The sequence below is a fragment of the Engraulis encrasicolus genome, chromosome 12 (assembly GCF_034702125.1).
Source record: "Engraulis encrasicolus isolate BLACKSEA-1 chromosome 12, IST_EnEncr_1.0, whole genome shotgun sequence".
NCBI classification, from domain to species: domain Eukaryota; kingdom Metazoa; phylum Chordata; class Actinopteri; order Clupeiformes; family Engraulidae; genus Engraulis; species Engraulis encrasicolus.
In genome coordinates, this window is record NC_085868.1 from 5,444,361 (window position 1) to 5,470,462 (window position 26,102).

Below are 26,102 nucleotides of genomic sequence, written 5' to 3' on the forward strand. Positions count from 1 at the left end.
ACTTTGGCTGATTTTCTTTTGGCAACACTGCAAGCAGACACAGGGGGCATGAGAATCCGGTGCGTATCACAAAAGCTACCACAACGGCTCCTTGGAATATGCATACCGGAATGACAAATAGAGTTCTTCAGTAACGCGGAAGCATGTAGTAGATTGTAGTCTTTCATGTTAGCATTTAAGGACTTCCTGGTTCGTATCGGCTTCCGGCCTCCATTGAGAATGAATAGGGGTAAATTTCAAATAAGCTCCGAGTGCAAGCACGCGCTTAGCGAACCCCCGCAAACTGTCGAGGGTGTTAAAAATAGGCTGTAGGTATGACATGGTTGATCATTTTGTGTCAAACTTCGACATAAATACGATGTTGCGTCCATATGCTAAACCCGGAAGCTTTTGGCGACTACAGAAGCGGCGCCTGTATCTAACGGCATGTACGTGCGGAGGGTTGTACCCATGACAACCAAAGGAAAGTATGTAGTTCGGAAGTTTTAATGATCAGAAAGGGGTTAGCAATATTGAATTATAATCGTCATGATTTAACATGTGAATACACCAACATGATGATACGATCCGTTCCACTAATGAGAAAGGGATGCGGGGACACGCTAATGTTCGTTGTTGCCGTGCAACTTATATTTTTGCCAAACCTGAATCTCTATGGCGTTTTGCAATGTAAAAAATCGCCATCGAACCGGAAGTCCAAACGCCGCATACAAGTTGACGTCAACGCTGAAGAGCTCTATTTAAATGAGCACTAGCAGGCTGGCCGCACCGACAGCAGTGAATCCCGGGCACTGGTGACAAAAAACTCATTTAGCGATTTTTGGTGCATCTGGCGACTTTTTAAAAAGTGCATTTTCAGTGACAAATTCATCGTTTTTCTACATAATTCTGACTCTGCGCCGCCATCAGAAGCATTTCCCACGGTTAAGCAGGGCTGCAGATTAGCTCTGATCTCCAAGAAGTAGCTAGCACCGCCCATTTGTACTGTGGACGAAGGCATGTGGGCACGTTTTCTGTAGATCATCGCGCCGTGCGTGGCATTGTGACGTCATACGTGATGTCATGATGTCATCTAGCGACTTTTCAGCAAGCCCATAGCGACTTTGGCTGATTTTCTTTTGGCAACACTGGTTACACCTCGCTATGGTAGATGAGATGAGGGCCCCTGCGAGGAGCTGGCAGTGTGGTTTTAGTGCCAGGCTGTGATGCAGGTCAGTTGGGCCCGTTCTCGTCAGATACAGCCTTGTGGCCACTTTTGGTGGACCTCCCTGCATTCACGGCTCTCTGCTGATTCAGGTGAGCTGAGGCATTCTTGGACACGATCAGCCTCAGGGCCCGATGCAGATTTGGTGCTGCCTTTGGGTGATCTGGTTGCAGTTGCAGTCTTTATTCTCTTGGCGGGATCCTCCTTGCAGCGGGTGTCACACGGCTCCTTTCTTTTTCTTGCTGTCGTATAGTTCTCGTTGCTCCTATTGTCAGGGAGATGTTTGGGTGCCTTTTCCTCTGTCGTACCTTCAGCTACACAAGTCTCCATATCCTCATCAGCCATATCCAATCTCTTTGCCCTCTCTGAGCACAGTACGTAGACATGGGCAGGCACAGATGCATCTTTGTTCTCCGTGTACACAAAATGCATACGGTCAGCATGACTACCATCAAGGGCTTTGGAGGTGACCCCTGCAGATGTTCTTTGAGGCTGCTGAGCCTCCCTCTTCATAGCCTTCTCTGCCCTCATGGATGGAGAAATTGCCTTGGAGACATCAAGAGATGCTGGCGTCAGAGGAGAAGGTTGCGGCAGGACCTGGCCATAGCTCGATTCTGGAGCAACTTCATCTTCTGAGGAAAGCTCATCCTCCATCAGGGCAAACCGCGGTTGACGAAACCATGAAAGAGGCAGATTTCCACAGGCAGCAAGCTGATGGCTATCCAGGCTATGATAGAACCCCATACAGATCGGTTTGGAGACCTCTTGGTAGCCAGAAGAGCGGTGCTTGCTAGTCAGCAAGGTGCCATCTAGAACAGAAAGATACATGTACAATATAGTTATATTTAACTAAAACCTTGATGAAACTCACAAGACTGGTGTTAAAGGTCCGGGTAATTTTTCGTTCATTCATTATTTTATTTTGGAAGTCACACGAGAAATGAAAAAGGATTCATTTATTTACGCTTGAAAATCATGCGTGAAATGGAATCCGCGGCGCCATGTTTTGATATCTGTTACGCACTGAATGAAACACCGAATCGCAGAAAAAAATAATACATTTCCCCCTTGCTCAACCAAGATGCAGATGCTGCTATTTGTTCAGACATCTTTTCACAGCTGCGCGGCAGGAACAGACGGTTGCTGCAGAGAATGGTATACCATTCTCTGGTTGCGGGTTCAGTGGATTTTGACAGCTCTGGTGACCCTATCAACCTTTATTGGTTTCCCAGCTCATGGCCTGTAGGGGCTACTGCCTGGAAACCTCCAACACCACTAATGCCGCAAATACATAAAGTGCAATCAAAGCATGCATACATAAACAGTGGTAGCTATTGTGTTTTTTTAAGCGCTCGGCAACAGCGCGTGGTTCTGCGCGTGCTTCTGCGCGTGCTTCTGCGCGTGCTTCTGCGAGCGAAAGAGGCTACTCAACGTTTTGTAGGCAAGTGTTAATTCCGGTTACAGATAAATGTTAAGCCTACGAAACTTCGCATCTTACAATAATAATATCGCTATAATTCCTATGTCACAATTAGGTAGACTACCCTTTTCTGTTGCGAGTCAGTTCCTTCCGCGTAAATGATAGGGTCAGTAACAAGAATTTCAATACATGAATAAACAAATATTAGCCTAATCATTGAAAATCGCTGAAAAATATTGACTATTTTTCTAGTAATGAATGAACGAAAAAAAGTACACAGACTGTGTTTAAAGAATTCAAGACTTAAGGTACCGGGCTTGCTTGTCTCTTTGGCTCTAGATTATTTTTTATTATTTCAAATTAGTTAATTTAACTATACCTTTTTGGTTGCAGAATCCAGCTCCAACAACTTGTGAAAAATTCACAAAAGGATTTCCAAAAGTCCCCGACATTCTGTCAGTATGTCTCAGCAGAAGGAAACAGTACTGTACTCTCGCAGTGATTTCAGCAAAGTGAGGTTGAAAATCAATATTCTAGTTTGAACATTCTACCATGAACATTCTAGTTTGAGTATTCTACTTTAACAAGCCGCCTCATTTATGATGTCATTGCATTTACAGAACCCTTTGCATGCATCTCTGTCCACTGTTTCATATGATTGAATGAATGAATGAATGATTTAACTAATTAATTAATTTATGTCTTTATTGTCATTGTACAACTAAATTAGTAAAGTGTAGATGCTCCCACGTGCTTAAAAAACAACATAAAATTGTATTAAAAAACAATAAAACTTTAAAAAGTTATCAGTACAAAATTGAATGTGCAGATGGCTTTGGATAAAACTGTATTTTAGTCTGTTAGCTCTTGTACAGAGAGTATGTTGCTCTTGTACAAAGCCCTGTAACTTCTGCCTGATGGCAGCTCTAACCTGGTTCTCGCGCTATGGTTGTTACCAACCACAAAGATGCACGAAGCACGAAGGGTCTGCGTGAGAGCCAGGCTAGCAGCTCAAACAGTTTATGTCCAGGGTGGCATGGGTCTCTGATGATGTGTTTGGCTTTCTTGAGACAGAACATCATATCATTGACCAGCTACATACGTGCTACATTCATTTTAGCACTTGAGTACTAGCTGCATTGCAGGCTCTTGTGATACAAGCTCTTGTGAACCATATGTGGCCTGTGTGTACTGTTATCATGTCCTAGTCTGCTGTTTGGGTTGGTTCTTATCTGAGCTGAAGAAAAATATACTCCCAACAGTCCTCACTTCATCACTGGACAGAACTGAGAATGGCATTTCTCAAAGCCGAGATTTCCAGTGTGCACGCGCACAGACACAGTCACCAACACAGATACACACACAGACACACACAAAGAGGTTCTTTCCCAGACACTCACAATGTCCTGACGACATTATGACGTTGGTGGCAATACAATGTAGCGGTAAGGAGCATGCAAGGTCAGGTGTGTGTGTGTGTGTCTGTGTGTGTGTGTGTGTGTGTGTGTGTGTGTGTGTGTGTGTGTGTGTGTGTGTGTGTGTGTGTGTGTGAGCCTTCCACAGGTCTGATGGGAGTCCATAGCTCAGTCCGGTAATTCAGGTACCGTATGTATGGGGTCAGACCTAATCTACTGTACTACAGCCCCCTCCCATGGCCCATCACATCTACAGTTTCCCATGGCCTCCTGTCTCCCCCTCCCGTTCAACTCCCCCAATACCAGGGTCAAAGCAAACCCAAACATGCCTCACACTCACAACATGACTGGGGAGTAGGCTCTGTGCTTGTGTGTGTGTGTGTGTGTGTGTGTGTGTGTGTGTGTGTGTGTGTGTGTGTGTGTGTGTGTGTGTGTGAGAGAGAGAGAGAGAGAGAGAGAGAGAGAGAGAGAAAACCTGACTATAGAAGGATACATCTATCAGACGACCCAAAAGCAGCAGGAGGGATTGTTGCCACGTCAGTGTCCTTCACATGTGCCCTGGCAGATGGCATATGAGAGAAGGCATGCATCTGCCACATGAAAAGCTGTGCTTTTGAGACAAGTTTAACTTTTTGAATTCATTTATTTCATGGAACACTGGGACGAAATTGGCTCTCTGCATTTATGTGAAAATCCTGGATTTTAAATTCCGACCAAGCTCACATTGCATCTGCAAGCGAAACAGACTTATTGTTGTCGTACGGTGAGTTTGTCAGCAAGGTGGAGGTGTGAATCAGCAAGAGGAAGTCATCTTCAGGGAGTTTGTTATCACTGCAGCTTTATTATTTTTATTTTACCTTTTCTTTCTATCTTTTTTTATTTGAAAATGTAAATGTAAAGATTGACCAATTTGGAATGTTGACCATTGTCAGACCATCTGAGAGGTGCTGATCTTGTTAAGATGTTAAGAATTGACAGTGTGGTATTGTGTGAAACTGCACTTCCTTGACATTTGTTTGAGGGAAGGGGTCAGTTCATCTTTTTTTCATCAATTTTCATCAATTTCATCAAAAAACAGACACTACTGCATAGTATAAACAACAATATGAGGACCTTCAGAACGTGTCTCCAGTTATCTCTCATTACATTGTGGCTGTTGGCTTTTTGGCCATTGCCGGAGTCTGAGGCGTGTCGTGGAGATGGACTGCCGAGGAAGGAGGTGTTGGACTGGGTGAAGGGGCGCATCCTGGACAGTATGGGGCTCCAGGAGGCACCTAAGATAGCTGAGGCCCCAAAACCAGCTGGGGCACCCAAACAGAGTGAGGAACCCAAGGCTGAGGCACACAAGCATGGTCACGGACCTCAGTCTGAGGCACACAGACATGGTGACACACCTAATCTAGCAGACTCGTGCAGACATGGCGAGGATCCCAAGGCTGAGGCACACAAGCATGGAGACGCACCTAAAGCTGAGGCACACAGGCATCGTGAGGCACCTAAACTAGCTGAATCACACATACATGGTGAGGCATCCAAGGCGTCCAGACCTGCTGCTGAAGCACCTGAAGCGGCTGAAGCACCAGATCAGGCTGAGGCACCCAAACATGCTGCTGAAGCTCATCATCGCCACCCGGAGGAGAGACTGGACCATGCAGCAGCCCACCGGCGAAGCTCTCGGCACGGTCGGGGAGACCTGGAGCATCGAGACACCTCAGAGGTCATCCTGTTCCCCAGCACGGGTAGGATATCAGGCCGCATTAGAGAGCATTAGGGCTGTGACAAGTTCTTAACATTAGGCAATCAAGCCGCATTACAGAGTAAAAACGTTATTAATCCCCAAAGGGAAATTAAGGCTGTGAAAAGTTATTAACATTATTAATATTTTGATATATTGTATATATATGCATAGTGCAAATTACTTGGGCCACGTGGTTTTAATTGCTCAGAAACCACACATTGCTAGTGTGTACAGAATGAAACAGAGTGTACAGAAAGGGTTCTACCAGTGCACAAAATGCTATTAGTTATCAACTCATCCTCGTTGGAGAGGCAGTGTCTCTGACGTCATCCTGTTCAAGCATGGGTAGGAGATGAAGTCTATATTTACAGCTTACACACTTTTTTATATACTTGTAATACCAACAGGGACCACATTTAATTAATTCAATGAGGCCTTTTCAGGGTTGTAACTCTTGATTTCAAAGACTACATTTCATGTTGTTTTAATTGTACAGAAAACATGTGCACAAACGTGTGCAGAAACTCTGTACTGTACTGAAACTGAGTGTGCAGAGTGGGGATTTTGTAGCAGCATAGGTAGGAAATGAAGTGTAGGTTTTTATTTTTAGCAAACCAAGTGAAGTGAAAGTACATAAGTCCAAAAATGCCTCTTACCAATGTACAAAGTGATTAGTTTGGCATGTAGGTACTTAAAGTTGTTTTAGTTATGATTAGTAGGCCCAGTATGTGTTGATATCACCAGATTGTGTCAGGTATCATTGTAAAGTTTAGAATCTGCACAATCAATCAGAATCACTATCTATAATGAACTCAACATGTCCCCGGGGCCTACTTGCAGCCTGTTTTCTCATGGCTAGGCACAAATTTAGAGTGAATTCACAGAAGTCGTTTTTGTAATACATTGCTAAACATTCATATTAATATTATAAGAGACTACTCTCTCTGCAGCAGGCCTGATCCATGTTATGTGCTGCTTCACACAGACTCCACCTGTATGGACTCATCAGACTCTTCATCCGAGTCCGTGCACAAGGGCGTGTTCACCTACTACTTCCAGCCCTCCATGGACGCCCAGGAGGCGCGCGTGACCTCGGCCCACTTCTGGTTCCACGCGGGGGGCAACGTCAATGCCCCGCTCTTCATGCTGACCAGCTCTCAGGAGCTGCTCAAGGTGTCGGACACGCCGGACAAACGAGGCGCCGACGGCTGGACGACGTATCATATAGAGAAGAACCTCCAGCAGGCCATCACGGAAGGGCCCTTCATACTGCAGGTATTGAATTGTGCCGTATGTCTGTCAGCATCCTAATTTCCCCGTGTGCGTGTGTGTGCTTACAACCATGCAGGGCTCTAAATTAACACCAGCCAACCGGCCAAATGCTGGGGAGATTTCAGTTTAGCTTGTAGAAAAGACCAACTTACTAGCCACTTTGACCCATTAGTGAGAGTTTGTTTGGCTAGTAAAAATTAACATCTACTTGCCATTTTGGCTGGTGATAAATAAAGTTCATTTAGGGCCCTGCAACCATGCCACTTTTCGCCTTCTACAGATGCACTTAACTCTATACTTCCAAATGCGGTTAATTTTGTCCTCTGTAGGTGCGCTGTGCTGAGTGCGAGTGTCGGAGCTCTGAGACAGAGAGGACCCCCTTCGTTCACCTCCACACGCTCCCCAAAACTCCAGATCGCTCGCGCCGCGCCCCTCTCCGCATCCCCTGGTCCCCAGATGCCCTGAACCTCCTGCAGCGCGTCTCCTCCCCGGACCAAAGTGGCCCCAGCAGCAGCAATGGCGACTGCCACATTGAGAAGTTGGACATCACCTTTGCGGAGCTGGGCTGGGACAACTGGATCGTCCACCCTAAAGAGTTCACCTTCAGCTACTGCCACGGCAGCTGTGATAACTCCCAGCACAGCCAGGTGACATATTGACATTAGATTAAATCACTCTCAGAAGACACTTAAGCAGAGTATTATGTGGATTAATATAGGGTCAGTAGCGTTTGCTGAGGGCACTTCAGCCATTGATGGACGGTGTAAGGGACCACCCATATTATATTGGTACAGGATTCAAACCTGAAAACTTTCGATCACCTAACCAACTCCCTAACATGTCCTTCCTTTTGTTGACAGTTCATGTACTATATGTACAGTATAGAGATGGTGTAATGGGTAATATTTCGGCTAATGGGTAAAGCTTCAGAATAACTACCCAAAAAAGCTTTATAAACACTTTATTAACATTTAATAATAATTAGCATTTAACAGAGCATTTACAAAGGTTTGTAAATCAGTAAGAACCAAACTACGACTGCACAGTGGAGTGGGAATCAACTTCTACTGTATGAGTTTCATGTGGTTTCACGCCTTCTGGTCTTTGGAGGAGAAACTTCCTGGACCGATGAGACTGTGCTGTGTCTGCTGTGTTTCTTGCATTAATAATATTGTAGTATACTAGTATTTCTTGCCCATTTATAAACATTTGTAAACATTTTGTTGATAATTAGTTCATTATTTATAAAGTGTTTATAAAGCTGTTTATAGGTAGTTAGGTCTTAAGTGTTAACGGATAGTGGATGTGTGCAGTGTGTGTTATGTGCACAGAATGCTGTGCTCCATTCTGTAGGTGCTGTCCATCTCTAATCTACTGTAATGTACTACACTCTATACGACTCTCCTCTGCTACACTAGGTTTTGGTTATTATTGGTTCTATTGTATTGACCATTCTTACTACTCTACTCTACTCTGCTGCCCTCTCCTCTGCCAGGTGCTGGGTATTAAGCAGTGTTGTGCCCCGGTGCCCGGCTCTATGAAGTCCCTGCGCTTCACCACCACCTCAGACGGGGGATTCTCCTTCAAATACGAGACGCTGCCCAACATCGTCCCAGAGGAATGCACCTGCATATGATCGACCAAACCAAGCTCATTCTGTATGTAGCTGTATGTTACCAGCATATTTAAATTGTTCATAGCGACCTTTTTTTATTCACCGACCAAATTTATGGCAGGAGTGCAACATTATCCGATTACCAGCACCAGTATCATCGTCAATCCTTTTTGATTTTAGCCATTAATATTTGTTTTTTGTCTGTGTTCCAAATGTACATTGATGTTACTTAATGTTGTAACTTTTCATGTCAGGCTTTTATTTTGTTATTCATGTCTGCCATAAGCCACAATTTAAGTTTTTTTTATGTACCACTATAGTTTACAATCATTATCAGTTTACTATTTAAAATTGATTGACAGGTTATCTTACAAACACACACACAAACTGTTTATGTAAAAATTCTTGCCTTTTCAGCCGATGACCTTTTCAATAAAAAAATAAACCAGCGTTTTATTGTTTTTCTCCACCAGAGGGGGGCACACACCACTGGAAATACTGAACGAGACTCGCTTCATCATGAGCTATAAAATAATCCTCCAGAACCTCCCCCTACCTCAGGCCACACAACAGGACAAAACACAATATATAAATATGCAAAATTTATTTCTCTCATCTTTTGAATCCTAATAAACTTAGAAAATCTTCTCCAAAATAAACAACAAAAACAGCAACTTGCATCAAGCAACATCTTTGGCTACTTACAATGACCTCGAAATGCATAAAGTCTCCCGCCCCAAACCCAGTTGGAACTGCAAGTGTTCCTGGCATAATACAAAAAGAAAAATATCAACACAACGCATACTGTACACAATCAGCCTTCCAGTTGCAGACATCTCCTAAGCATACATCAGAATCTCAACTCATTCCACCAACAACATGCACAGACACTCACACTGTTCATGGGCTTGTTTAAAACCTGTCTGGTTAGCCAGAGGCTGGTATTCAGGACATTTCTGAAATCCAACATTAGATCGAGGCGTATGCAGTGACGGGCAACTGGATTCATTAGTTACAATCTAGGGCCAGATATTCCAAATGGCCTTGTTTTAATCTGTCCATTTCAACGAGGCGATCATTCAACCAGCCAATCACCTGGCTGAATTGAACATATAAAACCAAGTACTTTGCAATATGTGGAACTGGATTCCAACTAATGAATGCATTTTGCCCATCACTGCTCGTGTGGGTGGTATGCAGACCTTCCGATGAGATTGTTCTCCATTTGAACTCCAGAATGCCCTGCTCTAGGCCAACCATGGAGGTATTCCAAGTGTTTCAGTAGTAAGGTGGTACAGCAGGGGCCTATACTAAGAAGCTGGTTCAGGAGTAAACAAGGTTAATTTGAGAGGTAAATCATCTAATAGAAGAGCCTGGAGTCCTCATTTTCTCCAGGACTCCAGGCTCTTCTATTATATGATTTACCTCTGAACTTAACCTAGTTTACTCCAGAACCAGCTACTTAGTATACCCCTCAGGTAACAAGAGCCTTTTTTTACTACATGACTCCTGGAAGCCATCCATACCACCACTGGTGAGCTTAGCTTTATTACTCAACTACTGTATGTCCTTGGAATACCCCCGGGTGATTTCAAACAGGCCCATTTTCAACATTGTCACTCATTTGATAATGTAGCGATCAAGCAACTTTTCAGTTACGCCAAGCCCTATGATTGGTCAGGTTTCCAGCTAGTCATGTGCATCAACCAATCATAGCCCATTGCTCGACCACCAGGCTGACACACAAAGTTCCTTAACGGCATAACAACAGTTCAGCGTCAACGCAATGAAAACTACATAGTCACACCACAATGTGCAAAAATATAAACATTTAAAGCAAAAGACAGGAATGACAATGAAACGTTTCAACACACCAGACTGTACAAAAATTCTTGAAATTGTGATGTGAAACCATTTCCCAAAAAGGCACCATCTCCAGTTTTGCAAAAAGCCTCGTGAAAATGTATCATGACCTGTGCTGAATATGAAAAATGACCTTTTAAGATTTACATTAAATAAGAAATTGTTTTTTTGTTGGCTGATCTCATTATCAAAACAATTATAAGAAACATAATCAAATGCAAAAGAGAAATTCAACATTATCAAATTCAAGCATTTTCCAGGTTTTCCTCTTTAGTTTGCTCCTAATTTGGCTGGAAGAAAAACACACAAAAAAAACTTTCAAATAAGGGGTGCAGTTGTTCCAATTGAGTTCCACTTGGTATAAGCTCGAAGGGACTGAGTGGCGAGTTCAAAGCCACCTGAAGGTGAATGACTAAAGAGGCTTCTGTGAAATTGTCTCACACACTCTCAACTCCCTTCTGAGAAAGTGTGTCACAAACATTCTTCAACCCGAGCCCCCAGAAAACACAAACACAACTCCCTTGTGAGAACTTGCGACACTGCAGAAGGTTCTTCACCTCCCCATGGACTTGGAGACTTGGATCCTCTGGAACCTCCAGACTTCTGAGGCTTGAGGACAGTTGATCCATTTCCCTCAAGTCAACCAGTCACCCAAGAGCAACACTGTAGGTGTCCAAAGGTTGGAAAAAAGAGACACATATGCACAGACTAAGAAGAACTTGCTGACCACAGCATTTAGAGTGTTTTCTGATTCTGTCCAAGGAGGGTGTGCTGCAGGTCAGCCATGTTTCATGTTGTCGTGGGGAGATCAGGAGGGTCAGAGATAAAGAGCTTTACTGAGCCAGAACCACCATGGCCACTGACATTGAAACAATAATGCAGGATGGAAAAATAGCACAAAAACCATTCCAGAGAAAAACAAAAATCACCATAGCCAACCAATGCACGAGTGCTAAGTATGGACAACAGTGGTCTGGTCAGGACAGTAGATTAGGGTGAGATAGCACCAGGGTAGCAGTAGCACGGGGGTAAGACAAGCGAGGACAGCAGAGTGGGGTAAGATAGGGCCAGGGGAGTAGGGATGGGAGTAAGACAGGTCCAGGGAAGTAGGAGGGGGGTAAGACAGGTCCAGGGGAGTAGGGATGGGAGTAAAACGGGTCCAGGGGAGTAGGAAGGGGGTAAGACAGGTCCAGGGGAGTAGGAGGGGGGTAAGACAGGTCCAGGGGAGTAGGAGAGAGGTAAGACAGGTCCAGGGGAGTAGGGATGGGAGTAAAACGGGTCCATGGGAGTAAAACGGGTCCAGGGGAGTAGGAAGGGGGTAAGACAGGTCCAGGGGAGTAGGAAGGGGGTAAGACAGGTCCAGGGGAGTAGGAGGGGGGTAAGACAGGTCCAGGGGAGTATTGTGGGGGAAAGACAGGTCCATGGCAGCAGAGTGGGGTAGGGACCAGGGCACTAGGATGGGGTACAACATGCCAGGGCAGTAGGACAGGGGTTAGACAGGCCCAGAGCAGTAGAGGGGGATGAGACAGGCTCAGGGGAGAAGAAGGGAGGCAAGGCACAAAGAAGAAACAGATAAAAAAAAAACTTGAAATGTCCTAACGCAGGAGGAAGACTTGAAATATCTCTCTGGCTTTGTGACCAGGAAGGCTTTGGGCCCCCTACATTTCATTGATCTCTGGAGCTTTGGGTGCCCGTATTCACCAGCCTTAATACTGCAAGGCACCTTTCCAGTACAAACACACACACAACTCAAGACACATTCGCACCAATATAGGCTTCGTCACACACACAGCAGGTCTCTGATTGCCGTCCCCACACCTGGTTGTTAGTCCTGATTGCCAGTGTGAGCTGTGGGACGGGAAGGCAGCTTCAGAGAACTACAGGGCCCTCAGGCATTCACACCTGGAACGAGAGAGAGAGAGAGAGAGAGAGAGAGAGAGAGAGAGAGAGAGAGAGAGAGAGAGAGAGAGAGAGAGAGAGAGAAAGAGAGAGAGAGAGAATAATTAGTCGCTGTTGTTGTCACATCAAATAGACACAACCGCTCGTAACATTTTGACAGCTCTGAGAAGGAGAGTGACATGTTGACATACAAAAACGCACACGTGCGCCTAAGGGAAAGACATCAAACCTTTCCGTTACTTTGAAGAACCCTTCACTTGATTTTATTAGGCATGTCGCATTATCAAAGTATTGGTATAACCCAGAGATGGGACCAAGTCATTAATTTGCAATCTTGACGACTACTTTTGGTCATAAATTCATTACCTCTCCACACTGCTATGCATGACACCTTTACCAGTCACATTCATAACAAAAAACGGTTGACCTATTGGTACTGGTTGAGGGCAAATCTAATTTTCTTTTTTTTCCCAGGCAATATTTTCATATGTAAGCTGAAAATGGAAGATATGACTTGACATGCCATTACAAGCTATTGCAAGCTAAAACTGTTGAGTTAAGTCTAGTCTCGAGTCAATAGTGTACCAGTCAAGTCAGGTCACAAGACATTCCTATTATTGCCAAGTCAAGTTGCAAGTCAAGTTATTTGTGTCTCAGGTCTGACTCAAGTCCAAGTCACAATCCACATCACAAGACAGTATGCAAACATCATCACAATTTGTGAACAAAATTGAAAAAATAAATAAACACAAAGAAACACTACATTTATTCAAAAACCTCACACAGTTTTGGCATGTTGCATTTGGTAGCTCTTAAGCATTTAAACTGAAGGCGTGTTGCTTTCTTTAAAAAGGCTTTAGGGGAAATTTGAAGGATAATTATACTGACTGATACTGGCAATTACTGTGCCATCACCACAGTGTCAGAGGTTTCCAATTTACTTACCTCTATCTCTTATACAAAAAAACATGCACAAACACATTGTGCTCATACCTTTTGACACTGGTACCTTAAACAATTACCTCCGAGCTAGCTTACATCAATGATACATGCCAGCTTGTCCCATTCAGTTTAGTGAAGTGAATGGGACCAGCTAGCAGATAAATGTCCCATTAAGTACACCAATACATGCTAGCTTGGAACTAGGAATAATATCATTAGTCAGAACGTCTGGAAGACGTAGGTAAAAATAACCAATTTAACTGTACACAGTGTAGTTATGTTTATCCCTCCCTCAGTCTCTCTCTCTCACACGTCGCTGGTGTGTTTATCCTGTGGGTGGTTGAGCTGGCGCACACACACATACACGCGCACGTGCACACAGACACACCCACACCCACGTCGCTAGTTATTCTTATGCATTGTTCAGTTGGTCCACACATACGTAAACCCCTTAACTCACCCGTGTCGCTGGCCTGTTTCTCCTGTGCGTAGTTGATCTGGTTCTGCTCCGTGGCAGCTGCATGGTGATGGCTACTGGACACCGGGCTACTGCTCCGGGATCCCGGGCCCGTCATCGTCTCCGTGGTGTACGCCTGATCCAGGTGCTGCTGCGCCATGCGCAGGTGACGCCTCATGCGGTCAAGGTCGCGACCTCCAGATGACCCCGCAGGGTCCTCAAGGTCACCACCGCGACCCCCACCCACAGGCCCGTGTGCCTGAACCAGGAATTCAGGGCGGAGCTTGGTCACCGTGGAGGAGGCTGGGGCGTGGTTCTTCTTCAGGGCGGCGTGGTAACCTGGAGGGGCCTGCTTGAGGGCCATGGCGGAACCGTGATGGCTGGAGTACCCAGAGGAGGGCTGCAGTCGGTGGGGGTGCAGGGGCGGGTGTGGAGGGCTGCGGTGGTGACGCGAGGAGGCTTTGCCACGGAGGGAGTCCCGGATGCCACCGATGCCCAAGTGACAGATCTCCAGGAAGGTGAGGAGCAGACAGAGGGCGCTCACCACGTACATGATGATCAGGAAGATGGTCTTCTCTGTCGGCCTGTGGAGAGATGAAAGTCAAAGGTTTAAGCTCTTTGTGCATGAACTAGTAGTACGTAGTCCTAGCACATAGGAATTTGTGCAGGCCCTCTGAGCCAATAGAAAAATAAAAGACAAAAGAAAAAATATAGAAATAGAAAAAAAATCAAAAGGCAAAAAGATGGATAACCAGGTTCATGGCATGTGTCCTTACATGGACAAATTTGGTCAATTTCTTCCAAGTCAATCGTGTGTGTGTGTGTGTGTGTGTGTGTGTGTGTGTGTGTGTGTGTGTTGCGACCTTGGCAGGCCACATGGGGGGGGGGGGGGGGGCATAAGCGTCCTGCCTTGTGGACCGGTGTGCAATTGTTATGCCACGGTGTGTGCATGTCGATGGACACCCAGTATTCTGGGTTACAGCTGTGGTAACCTGCTGCATACAACGTGAGTCAACTGTATGTACTGTAATGTGCGTCAGCCCACCTCGACACAAAGCAGTCCACATGATGAGGACAGGGGCTGCGGTTGCAGACATACGAGGGCTCCACGTTGAGTCCATAGAGTCGGTACTGGCCAAACAGGAAGGCCACCTCGAACCCGATCCTGGACAGCAGCTGCGCCACGTACACCTTCATCAGACCGTCTCTCAGGATACGCCGCCGCCCGTCATGCTTCTTGACCCCGCCCTCCGCCTCCTTGGCAGCCGCCTCCGCACCCGTTTCCTTGGAGGCAGTCCCCTTGCCAACGCTGCCTCGATCTGACCCTGTGTCCTCAGCGAGGATCATGGGAACCTGGCATGGGTGTATAGAAAAATGAATACAATTACAAAAAGTAAGATAAGATCAAATACAATTGTATTGTCTATTTGCACAGACATTTGTCTTGCATGACACTTCTCCACAATCCATATAAAACTCACATTAAAAACACATTAAACACAATATGGCCTATAGAGTCTGGTCATTTAGGTCCATAAGCTGTTAGGGCACCACAGTCCAGCATAGCACAGCAAGTTAATTACAAAAAATGTATATAAAAAGTATAGTCCTGAGTGGTATTAAAACATGCATTCCATGTAGATGTGTGCAGTCTACTATTTACACAAAGCATAAAGGGATTTTATGCACAGAAATCTATCTACACTCGCCTCCAAAAGAGTTGTCGCCTACCCATCTGTTTGGAATAACAGCTAATAACCTGACTTTCAATTAATCACTTGGCTTCAGAAGTCACTCATATGAAAGCTACAACCCTTTCGAATGAAAATGTATGTACAAAAATAAATTTCATGCACCAAAGAAAGATTGACCCTTTAATGAACACAGACAGGGCAGATTTTGACAAGACAAAAGTTTTGTCGCCTATCGAACATAATGTGAAAATGAGCAGATAAGTCACTTCAAAACACTTCAAATACGCAGATCGGGTGTCATACTTAATCACTGATTCACTCTCACCTCTCCAGAAAATCAACTTTGGCCTTAGGTGTATGTTTAGGGTCATTGTAATCATGGAAAGCAACACAATGAAAATCAATGGAGTTCAATGAGAGATGGTGACATATTTGCTATTCGTAGAGCAATACATTTTCAACGTCATGATGTAATCAATGATAAAAGCCCTCACACACCAGCAGCATGCATGCAGCTCCACATAAGAGCTGTATCCCTCCCATGTTTGACTTTAGGCACCATGTATTTTTTCCAAATTCTTCACCTTTAACACCAAAGAAGTCTCTCCCACTGTCCTGTCTCAAAAAAGCCAGCCAAGAGTATGTCAGGCCTAATTCTGACAAAAATGAAGGCTAATGGGACTCATACTCTGAAGTCAAGATCCCAAGATCAACCATTTTAGAACTGATAGCATCAAAACTATATGGTGTTGGAGATGAAGAATATGAAAAAAGAGAAATGGTGCATAAAGTGAAACATGGTACAGATACAGCTCTTATGAGGAGCTGCATGCATGCTGCAGGTGTTTGAGGGCTTTTATCATTGATTAAATCATGAAGTTAAACATGTATTGCTCTACGAATAGCGAATATGTCACCATCTCTCATTGAACTCCATTGATTTCCATTGTGTTGCTTTCCATGATTACAATGACCCTACACATACACCTAAGGCCATGTGATTTTCTGGAGAGGTGAGAGTGATTCAGTGATTAAGTATGACTCAAATCTGCGTATTTGAAGTGTTTTGAAGTGACTTATCTGCTCATTTTCACATTATGTTCGATAGGCGACAAAACTTTTGTCTTGTGAAAATCTGCCCTGTCTGTGTTCAATAAAGGGTCAATCTTTCTTTGGTGCATGAAATTTATTTTTGTACATACATTTTCATTCGGTAGGGTTGTAGCTTTCATATGAGTGACTTCTGAAGCCAAGTGATTAATTGAAAGTCAGGTTATTAGCTGTTATTCCAAACAGATGGATAGGCGACAACTCTTTTGGAGGTGAGTGTAGTAATGGAAGAAATGTCTGTGCTCCCTCATATTTGTCAGGCTGCCTGTTCCACGCACAACTTCCACATCCCCGCACGAATGATCTCCTATGTGGGGGACAACTTTCTAATGTTTCCAAAGTTTCACATCATTAGAACACAAAATACAAAACATATTAATTTAATTAATTTTCATTGCCTTTTGTCCCTTTGCCTTGTTTTACCTTTATTTAACCAGGGAAGCAATCATGTTCCCACGGTCACATCTTGTCTACACCTGGGAGAGTGACCAGCACAAGCTCAGATCCTTTTGAAGTCCAACACACAGTAGAAGAGATGGGGAAGAAATCTGGTTTTACCTCTTCGCCCGTCTCGTCCATCTCCTCAAAGTCTCGCAGGTGGTTGCCCCGGGATACGGCAGGCGCTCGGCGACGGTTGCGAGGCTTGTAGTCATCATCCACGGACCGGGCGATACGGTGCATGGCATAGCCCAGGTACATGATGGAGGGAGTCGTGATGAGGATCACCTGCGAAGGGAATATACAGTGACGCATATTACTCACTGTGATAGCAGTCCTGAAAACAGCAAGTCATGAGGCGTTAGGAAGGCAGAGATGGTGCGTCCTGAAATTGTAGGGCAGTGTAGTCCAGTATACTTTTGAAATTCATGTAGAAGACACATGATTGCTTCTTTAACATTGCTTGGGGTGCATATTGTTTTTAAATAAAATTAATTAAATAAAAATAATTAAATAATTATTGGTCCTCCCAAATAAACTAATCAAGTGTGTGTGTGTGTGTGTGTGTGTGATAATGTAAAACAAATTGAAGACCTTACCTGGAAAACCCAGAATCGTATGTGGGACAGCGGTGCGAATGCATCGTAGCATACGTTGTCACAGCCGGGCTGCTGCGTGTTGCATACGAAATTGCTCTGCTCATCGTGGTAGATGGTCTCTCCACCCACCACCGTCAGCACGATGCGAAACACAATCAGCAGCGTCAGCCACACCTTGCCCACAAACGTGGAGTGGTTGGAGATCTCCTCCAGGAGGTGCGTTATGAAGCTCCAACTCATGATGATGGAGGAGGAGGAGGGGTGAAGGGAGTGATGGGGTGATTATAATGGGGAGCCCTGGGAGACGGAGAAAGAGAGAGAGAATGTAGAGGGTGTCCATGTATAGTGATCTGCAGGAGGTAAGTTAGAAAAACCCCAACTCATCATGGAGATGGGTTGATTATGATAGTATGTGCGAGTTTGTGCTGTATGTACACTGTGCGTGTGTGTTAACCCTGTGTTATGTACATAAAAAACTATCCCCCCTTGCCATTTGCACCCATTTGTCTATATACTTACAGTACACTTTGTATCTGCCAGTGTTGTATGCTATGATTATGTCCTCAATGTGAAGTCGCTTTCGATAAAAGTGTGTGGCTAATGTAATATAATGTAATGTAATGTGAGCCCTGAGAGGTTAGATGGAGAGAGAAAGTGAGTTTGGGTGAGTGTTTGGAGATCTCCTCAAGGAAATGCATTAGGAAACTCCCACTCATTATGGCAGTTATGATGTTGGGGGTGATGGAGGACGGGTGTTAGGCCAGGGACAATTAAGCATGCAACCTCATGTGACGAGTGAACATACCTGCTAGGGCACAACGCATGATACTGGAGGTGTCACGCAGGGGACAGATGGCCAACAAGGCTCTCATTCATATTTTCCGTCATTGTTTGACTACCACGACCTCAACATGGAAGTTCAGAACATCGCCCCTCAGGATTCGGTCAATATTACACCGTATACACACGTCTGCGTACACTGTGTCTAGTGCTCTACCACACGCAAAATTGACATAAAACTGGCATGCCAACGTGTTCGTGTACGTGCATGAGTATCCTGCAGCAAGCATGTCCAAGGCCATAGAAAACTACAGCTCGTGATGTGGATGAGGGAGCAGTGATGGAGAGGTGATTATGATGATTGAGTCTTGGGAGGCAGACAGAGAATGACGATATAGAGGTGTTAGACGCAAGGAGGAGAGTAACTGTGCGTGTACACCAGAAACAACCTAAGCTACAGAGTAGCCGAAGTCGTTGAAGTTTTGCCGTATTTGCTCTGGACATGATGTTGACAAGTTTTAGCCTATCGCATAACGGTTCTGGCTTGTTGGCCTGGGACAATCAGCATGAGACCAATCCTTTTTTGCCGAACCGCACAACGCTGCCCCTCCCCTACAGTTTTGCTGGCAGAAAATAGTGCCCAACGTGTGGGTTGAGGGGGGAAAGAGAAAGGTTGAAAAGGAAAGGGGAGGCAGACAGTGGAGAGCAGAAAGGCAAAGAAAAGCAAAGTGAAGACTAATAGTTACTCACACACTGGTGTGAGGGAATCATGGACACAAAGAGGCGTCATCTGGGCTAAAGCATTTCTGTGAGCACACATACATACAAATACCTTAATCATCTCCGCACGCACGCACGCACGCACGCACGCACGCACGCACGCACGCACGCACGCACAACACCATTCTGCCAGACAGATGGATAGATAGCAGTATGCTAATGTGTGTATGGGCACACTTGAATGTGTGCGTCAGATTGCATCAGCTACCAGACAAAGAAACTGAAATTTTCGGCATCTTTCCCCCCATATTTAGGGGTCAACTGTACAAGCCCCATTCTCTATGGCGCCTTTACTATTGGACCTTCAGCAGTGAACTACCATTAGTTTGGGCAGCTGTGGGCTAATGGTTAGGAGGTTGGCCTTGTGATCAGATGGTTGCAGGTTTGAATCTCATACCACTAGGAAGAACACCATGCATCACTTCAAGTAACCATTGGAACCAATAACAGCAAGTGGCTTTGGACAAAACATGTGCAACTGCACTATGCAATGCAATTGTCAGATCAATCCCCAAGCTCAATATTAACATGTGCAAAGCTGGTACCAGGTGGAACTTAATTACACAGAAGACGAGCATAGTCTGCCTTTTAAAAAAAACAGATGCTGCAAAAGAGAAATAGAATGGTGGGAAGTGATCAGATAGGAGTTAAGAACATGGGGGAAACACAAGGTATTCTGAGATATCACACCAACCAATGTCCCTGGCGGAGGCTTTTGCATATTGCCATATGTAACCTATTGGCCTAATGCACACAGGTATGAAAGACTGCTACTATATAGAAACACACACATACATACACACTGACATATTGCCATATGGATTTGTTGGATTCAGGTAGGCATTAAATGCTGTTATATGGAACGAAAGAGAGTTTTCCATTGCGTAACAGCTGGAGGCTGTGGCGTGTGTCTGCCTCCCTCTCCCTCTCCCTCGGCCACATCCACCCCCTTGCTGGGCCTATGGAAGTCGTCTTACCCACAGCACAGCACAGCATAGCACACCACACGCTACCAGGCCTAAGCACCCCACAGGGGCTGCCTGGGAGAAAGAGGCCGCTCACAAGTCAAATTCCCAATATCTACCAGCTACAAGAGATTACAACAGAGTACAACAATTGGATGATAAGTGTTTTCACTCTCCACGAGCTAAAATGGAATGATTTAGATAAGGTTGCATTACTACAGTATAGACTGCAACAGAACAGAACGCTTTATATTTTCACTGTACTCACACTCCACAGTTCCTGATACACAACTTGCTTCCTAGAAGCTGACAATAGAATCGCTATACATATTTAGAATCACTATCTACATTTGCAATGTGAAATATACTGTACATACGCTTACAATGCAATTGGATGCATCTCAGTTCAGAACTGCCAAAATGGGTTGTTCCCAATAGATGCAAAAGACCTCGTAACACAATGCAATGGCACAAAGTATAGAGTTTATATGCAAATTGTGCCTTTTCTGAAAGAGAAGAGAAGAACATTTCAGCTGCAGCCGCCAACGTCTTGTCAGTGTGAAAGTGAGTTTGTCAAAAGGCCACGGAGCAGTCTACTCTGCCCTGGAGTCACAATACCATGGTCTTGCCATCCATCAATCTTAAGAAGAAGAAAACCACAATCTGAAACTAATCACACACACACACAACGAGAGTGTCTAATCACTTCAACACACACACACACACACACTCCACAGGGGGAGTTCTGAACTCTGATCAATGAAGAGTGAGACAAAACATTCTCCCATATGAACTGAGAACAGACGTGTCAATCACTTGTCATGTTCCTCCCTCTTTATGGAAATCTGAAATCAGACTGCGTCTAAACACAATAGCAACACAAGACGCGCGCACGCGCGCACACGCACACGCACACGCACACGCACACGTCAAGCTTAGACACATTATGCCATGTTTAAGTCAACTGTCTGCAAAAAATTCAACAAATCCAACATCTGGAATCAGAGCGTTCAGACATTCCACTGTGGAACGTATTTCTGACCAATGACCATCAAGAAACATCCAGATATTCCAGCGTAAACTAGGAGCAGAGGTGTCAAGCCTGATCATGTGTTCTCTCTCTGCCTGTGCACTGGTGGGTTTTCACACGAGCCGTCTGATGTCACCTCTCAGGTGATTTGGGGTCACATTACGTACAATCAGCTGGCTCACCGTCAGAACTCATTGGGGATGAAGCGGTGAATCAATCTAATGCATTGTGCCCTGCATGCACTTGAATGCCCATGGGGACCCCGGGTTCGAACCCTGCCTTGGTCATATCCCAACCATACCCCACCTCTCTGTCTGTCCAGCTCTCTTTCTGGTATGATCTTCACTGTCCTATCAACAATAAAAGCAAAAATCCCAACAAATAATAAAAAAACAATTTACCAGAATCTGGAATATATTACTGAGCAATAACAAAAGCCCAAAGAAACACAATCAGGTATTCCAGAGTGAGTTAAAAGCTGGCTCTGGCAAGCTCAGCATGTTTCTTTCTGCCCGTGTGCTGTGAACAGGTGATCTTTCAGACCTAGGTGTCAAGTTCTTCTGCATGCTGCACGTTTTCTTTCTGCACTGTGCATGGGTGGTCTTTCAGTCGAGCTGTCAGACGTCACCTCTCTGTGGTGATGATCATTACAATCAGCTGACTCTCAAGCCCTGCAGCAGACAGCAGCCTGTGCTGAACATGCCATCACCTAGCGATTCCCAAACTGGGGGTCAGAACCCCTAGGGGGTGGTGGTGGTCCTGAAGGGGGGTAAAAAAGGGACATTGGCATTGCATAAAATCAGGAAATCTGTGACAGCTAACATAATTCCATTTCCAACACAATTCCAATATCATTTGGTTTGAAATTGGTTAATGGACAATGGACATTTTTCAAAATATTCTTAATTCCAAAAGGGGATCCCCGCTAAAAAAAGTTTGGGAACCACTGAGCTACAACAACATGAGGTAAGGACCACCATTGTCAAATTCCATGTTCTTCCAAAGCAGTGTGTGTTTTCTCTCTGCCTGTGGACGACCAGCAGGTGGTCTCATCGTGATAATGACCCGTCTGCTGTCACCTCTACGGTGATCTGTGAACTCATTAGGAACAGCTGTTTGAGAAAACGGCTGTGTTGGGTCAAATATTTGTATGTGTCAGAATGTGTGTGTATGTTTGTACTTGCTTAAAGCCTGAGTGACACCTCTGGCAGAGCTCTGGAAGGGCTCTTAGTGTACAGGTTCTGTCCTCAGGTGATTGCACAGCAAAGACAGTCGAGAGAAGCTCACTGACGTCATAAGAGCGTGTAGTGTGGCAGGGCCGCAAGCGGAATTGTTTTTTCTACTAGGGGCCTACTGTCAGTACTGGCGGCATGGTGAAGTGCAATGGCCCTACCGCCAGGTCACAGTCACTAGAAATTGGACAGCGGTCATTGATTATCCCCCTCAATTAATGCTGAACGACAGCGGTAGTTAATTTGGCCACAAACTTAACATTGACAATCAGACATCCTCTTTTGACCGGGGCCGGAACATGCAGCAGCTACTCGCACTCACAATGCAATTCAAATTCAGGACATCCGGAATGATTTGGTAGTCACATTTTTTTATCCATCATGGCGTCGCACCCACTGCCCATGCGCACTGTGTCCTCAGGCTATGCCCCCGTACTACACAGTGGCCAATTCATTTTCCAGCCAGTTATTGTTCTCCTATGATTGTTCTTCTACAAACGAAAAAGATCAGGGGAGACCAGGAGGGACCACACAGACACACGCAGTCAGTTGTGCCCAAGGACTATAGAGATGGGATGGCATAGTTACATAATCAGAGCGTAGTCTGGCATGGCTGCTTAAATGGTTTGCCACAGGTACTCCCTGACATGTCTGCTTCAGTGATGCCTGCAGCATGCAGCATACCCCAAGAAAGCAGAACCTCTGTTTTTGGGGTCCATCATCAGGACAACAGCACACACACCTAAACATTTGTCTACATCGGGGAGGTCAGAGGAGACACGTGAACCAACTCTTGTGAGGAGACACGTGAACCAACTCTTGTGAACACACACTCCCCACCTGCTCCAGTGTGACTCTATCCTTCAGCAAAGCCTGGGTGTCAGAGGATTTGGGGGTTTTGGTTTTGGGGGTCCATGTAGCAGAGACTCATCAGAAGAACACGTGTGTCTGCTATTATCGACTCCCATGACCACAATAAACCCCTTTATCACTGCTAAACCCCTGACAAGCTGAGGAGCTGGTACAGTTCAAACACAACAGGTGGAGACACGCAAATGGGCGTGGGCTACGTTAGGGTGGGATGGGATACCGTAGCATGCCCTGTACCCAGGCATGGACTGCCTGAGATGGGACTAGGCCATGCTGGGCAGGGCTCAGTTGGAATGGATGGATGGTAGAATGACTGCACATGGATGGATGGGCATAGTCTACTTAAAGCAGGGATGGCTGGGACAGGGAGAGCTAAGATGCTCTGTGCAAACCTGACCTGACCAAGCATGGGAAATCCCATGCTGATTTGCACAATCGTTCTGACCTGAAAGACAGTGGATGCTTGCCCCAAAGTTGATTGATTGATTGATTGTTTACATTTATTGCCATTTCAGCAGAGCTATGGCTATATCATGGCCAATACAGATAGAAAAAACATCATATCCTCACCCCAAAGAGCTAGTCTAGAACTGTACAGGTAAAATCAGGTAATTTGAAATATGTGACACTAGATTGCAACTAATGACTCCAAGTGGTCAACCTCAGTGAGTGTCACATGCGTGTGGGATCCAGAGTGCAGGCATTTAAAGGAAAGCAGTCAACAGGCCAGGCGCACAGGCCGGGGGCATCTGCAGCACAACACAGCACAGCACAGCACAGCAAACACAGCACATCACATCTCTTGGCAGAGACTGAAAGGATCAGCAGCAGCCAGGGGGCTAAAGGCTAGCAGGTGTTAGCACTAAGCTCCATCTAATTACATTGCACTGCACACATGGACGTTGCTGATAGCCTATACATATGCATGCACTGCTGTAGCCTACAGGGTTAGCGGTCCCATACCTGCCACACAGCCATACATCATCATACCCTCCTTAGTGAAAGGAGACACAGCTGAGGAGAACTAATCCAAAACAGACACATGTGTGCGCACAGGGATTTCCGATAGCAATACAAAGTGAAATTGTAAAAAAGACTCATAATGTGTGTATAAAGTATGTAACCTCAAACTTCTTGTTGAGGGAATCAGCAATAAGATAAATGTTGAGGTGTTGCAAATATTCATTGATCCCTCAGGAAATCAAAGTGCTTAATTTCATCAAGCCAAACTGCTGATTTGGCTATAACTGAACACAACACCACAAGCCAGAGGGCAGTAAAGTCAGTGCACCCTGAATTCTGGCTGTCAAAGATAGTTCCCCTGTTCCCCTCCAGTCACCCATATAAACCAAGAGTCTACACCCAGCTCAAGTCAAGTCAAGACCTGACAGCACTGACACCACCTCACCCAATGCAACAAGGCAACACTGACTAACTGTTATGCAACGTCGTCAAACACTGTACATAGCACGGGAGCGTGTCTATGTTCCCACAGTCCATTGGTCCCACATCACTAAGATTTTCAACTTTATTTTTTTAGGCCCATTGGTCCCACAGCCCAGAGAATTTATTAAAATATAGGCCCTATGTTTGAAAGTCATATTCTCTTAGTTTATTCTGAGATGTGGGAATATGGAGTTGTAGAACATTTGTATAATTTCTTGAAAATGTGGAAAGTGAATGGAGCAGCAGGAATAGCCCAAGCTGTGGGGCCATGGGCTGTGGGAACATAGAGCTGACCCCCATAGGACTGACACATGATGCTCCAACTGCACAGGTACGCAAGTACTGTATGTAGACTGGAGCATCACTTTATGGGGTTCCCAGGCTACATGGCAAAATACATTATGGGCAAACATATAACTGATACTCGTAGTTTATTGGACTTCACGAGAGTTTAATTCATTTTCTTGTAATTCCATGTTTCATATCCGTCGTTTAAACAGTAAACATTTAGTCATAATCAACATATTAAATGTATTTAAATAGCCTTGTACGACTGTGGCTGATGCCTGCCTGACGCACAAAAAGGAGGAAAAAAAGAACGCAAACCCATACAGCACCTTTATCTCCCAAACAAAGCAGTGTACACACCACTCTGTGATCTGATCATCCAAAACCCGAGTACACAAACAATGTAACAACCTGATTCTCCTCATCACCTTATCAAGAGTCTCTTTAATGATAGACATGGCTACTTGAAAACGCGCGGCTGTAAAGCAGCTTTTGTTTGTGTTGGCATCTTTCGCAAAGGCACACTTTACAGTCCCAAGAGGAATTTGAGCTGTTCAAGTCGTGCCATGTTTCTGAAAGGCGCTCTGAAGTTTGAAAAGTCGATATTTTACCTAGGGCAAGCTAGGTAAATGCGTTTCTGAAGGTAGAGGAGTGCAGAGAAAAAAACGCTCACATCCACCAAACAGAGGACTTTAACAACAAACACAAAAAAAATCACAAGTCAAACTGAACAAACAGACGCGTACTTTCCACAATCACCACAAAACGACTGTACACCATTACGCGCAAAAGTCAGAAACTCACATCACTTCACTGATCAGTTAACAGGTAACAAGCAAGTTATGCGGCGATACTTCAGTTAATTCACAGGCGAGTTCAGGAACCTACCTTGCGGCTTCAGAAGTTTGTTCGCAGTACCTCTGAACGCTGACCAATCTGCCGTGTCTGTTTTCCACAATAACTGCCCCTTCGCTTTCACCGCTGAACTTCATTAACATCCGTAGCCTTTTTAACCCCTTCGGTGTCGATGCCTGAGACATGTGAC

The 26,102-nt window shown here is 45.0% G+C and overlaps 2 protein-coding genes and 1 long non-coding RNA gene across 3 annotated transcripts; 2 read left to right on the forward strand and 1 right to left on the reverse strand.

Moving 5' to 3' along the window:
• The first annotated feature begins 4,553 nt into the window (after positions 1-4,553).
• Positions 4,554-9,608, forward strand: inha (inhibin subunit alpha). Its single transcript, XM_063211533.1, has 4 exons — positions 4,554-5,778; positions 6,763-7,052; positions 7,379-7,696; positions 8,545-9,608. Exons 1-4 carry the CDS (start codon positions 5,145-5,147, stop codon positions 8,683-8,685), a joined length of 1,383 nt encoding a protein of 460 aa, XP_063067603.1. The 5' UTR covers positions 4,554-5,144; the 3' UTR covers positions 8,686-9,608.
• Positions 9,609-10,083: 475 nt separating this feature from the next.
• Positions 10,084-11,950, forward strand: LOC134459233 (uncharacterized). Its single transcript, XR_010036820.1, has 3 exons — positions 10,084-11,653; positions 11,745-11,805; positions 11,855-11,950. It is a non-coding gene; the product is annotated as an uncharacterized LOC134459233 (long non-coding RNA).
• Positions 11,815-26,102, reverse strand: LOC134459230 (gap junction gamma-1 protein-like). Its single transcript, XM_063211532.1, has 6 exons — positions 25,946-26,102; positions 17,667-17,963; positions 17,188-17,355; positions 14,871-15,178; positions 13,829-14,409; positions 11,815-12,429 (listed from the first exon to the last, which is right to left on the reverse strand). The coding sequence occupies exons 2-6, from the start codon at positions 17,904-17,906 to the stop codon at positions 12,416-12,418; spliced, it is 1,311 nt and encodes a 436-aa protein (XP_063067602.1). The 5' UTR covers positions 17,907-17,963; positions 25,946-26,102; the 3' UTR covers positions 11,815-12,415.

Coding starts and splice junctions, on each gene's coding strand:
- inha (XM_063211533.1), top strand. CDS start 5,145: ATGAGGACCTTCAGAACGTGTCTCCAGTTATCTCTCATTACATTGTGG. Junction 5,779..6,762: donor CATCCTGTTCCCCAGCACGG/GTAGGATATCAG, acceptor TGCTTCACACAG/ACTCCACCTGTATGGACTCA. Junction 7,697..8,544: donor ATAACTCCCAGCACAGCCAG/GTGACATATTGA, acceptor CTCCTCTGCCAG/GTGCTGGGTATTAAGCAGTG.
- LOC134459230 (XM_063211532.1), bottom strand. CDS start 17,906: ATGAGTTGGAGCTTCATAACGCACCTCCTGGAGGAGATCTCCAACCAC. Junction 17,356..17,666: donor TACGATTCTGGGTTTTCCAG/GTAAGGTCTTCA, acceptor TTCCCTTCGCAG/GTGATCCTCATCACGACTCC. Junction 15,179..17,187: donor TGGACGAGACGGGCGAAGAG/GTAAAACCAGAT, acceptor CACCCATGCCAG/GTTCCCATGATCCTCGCTGA.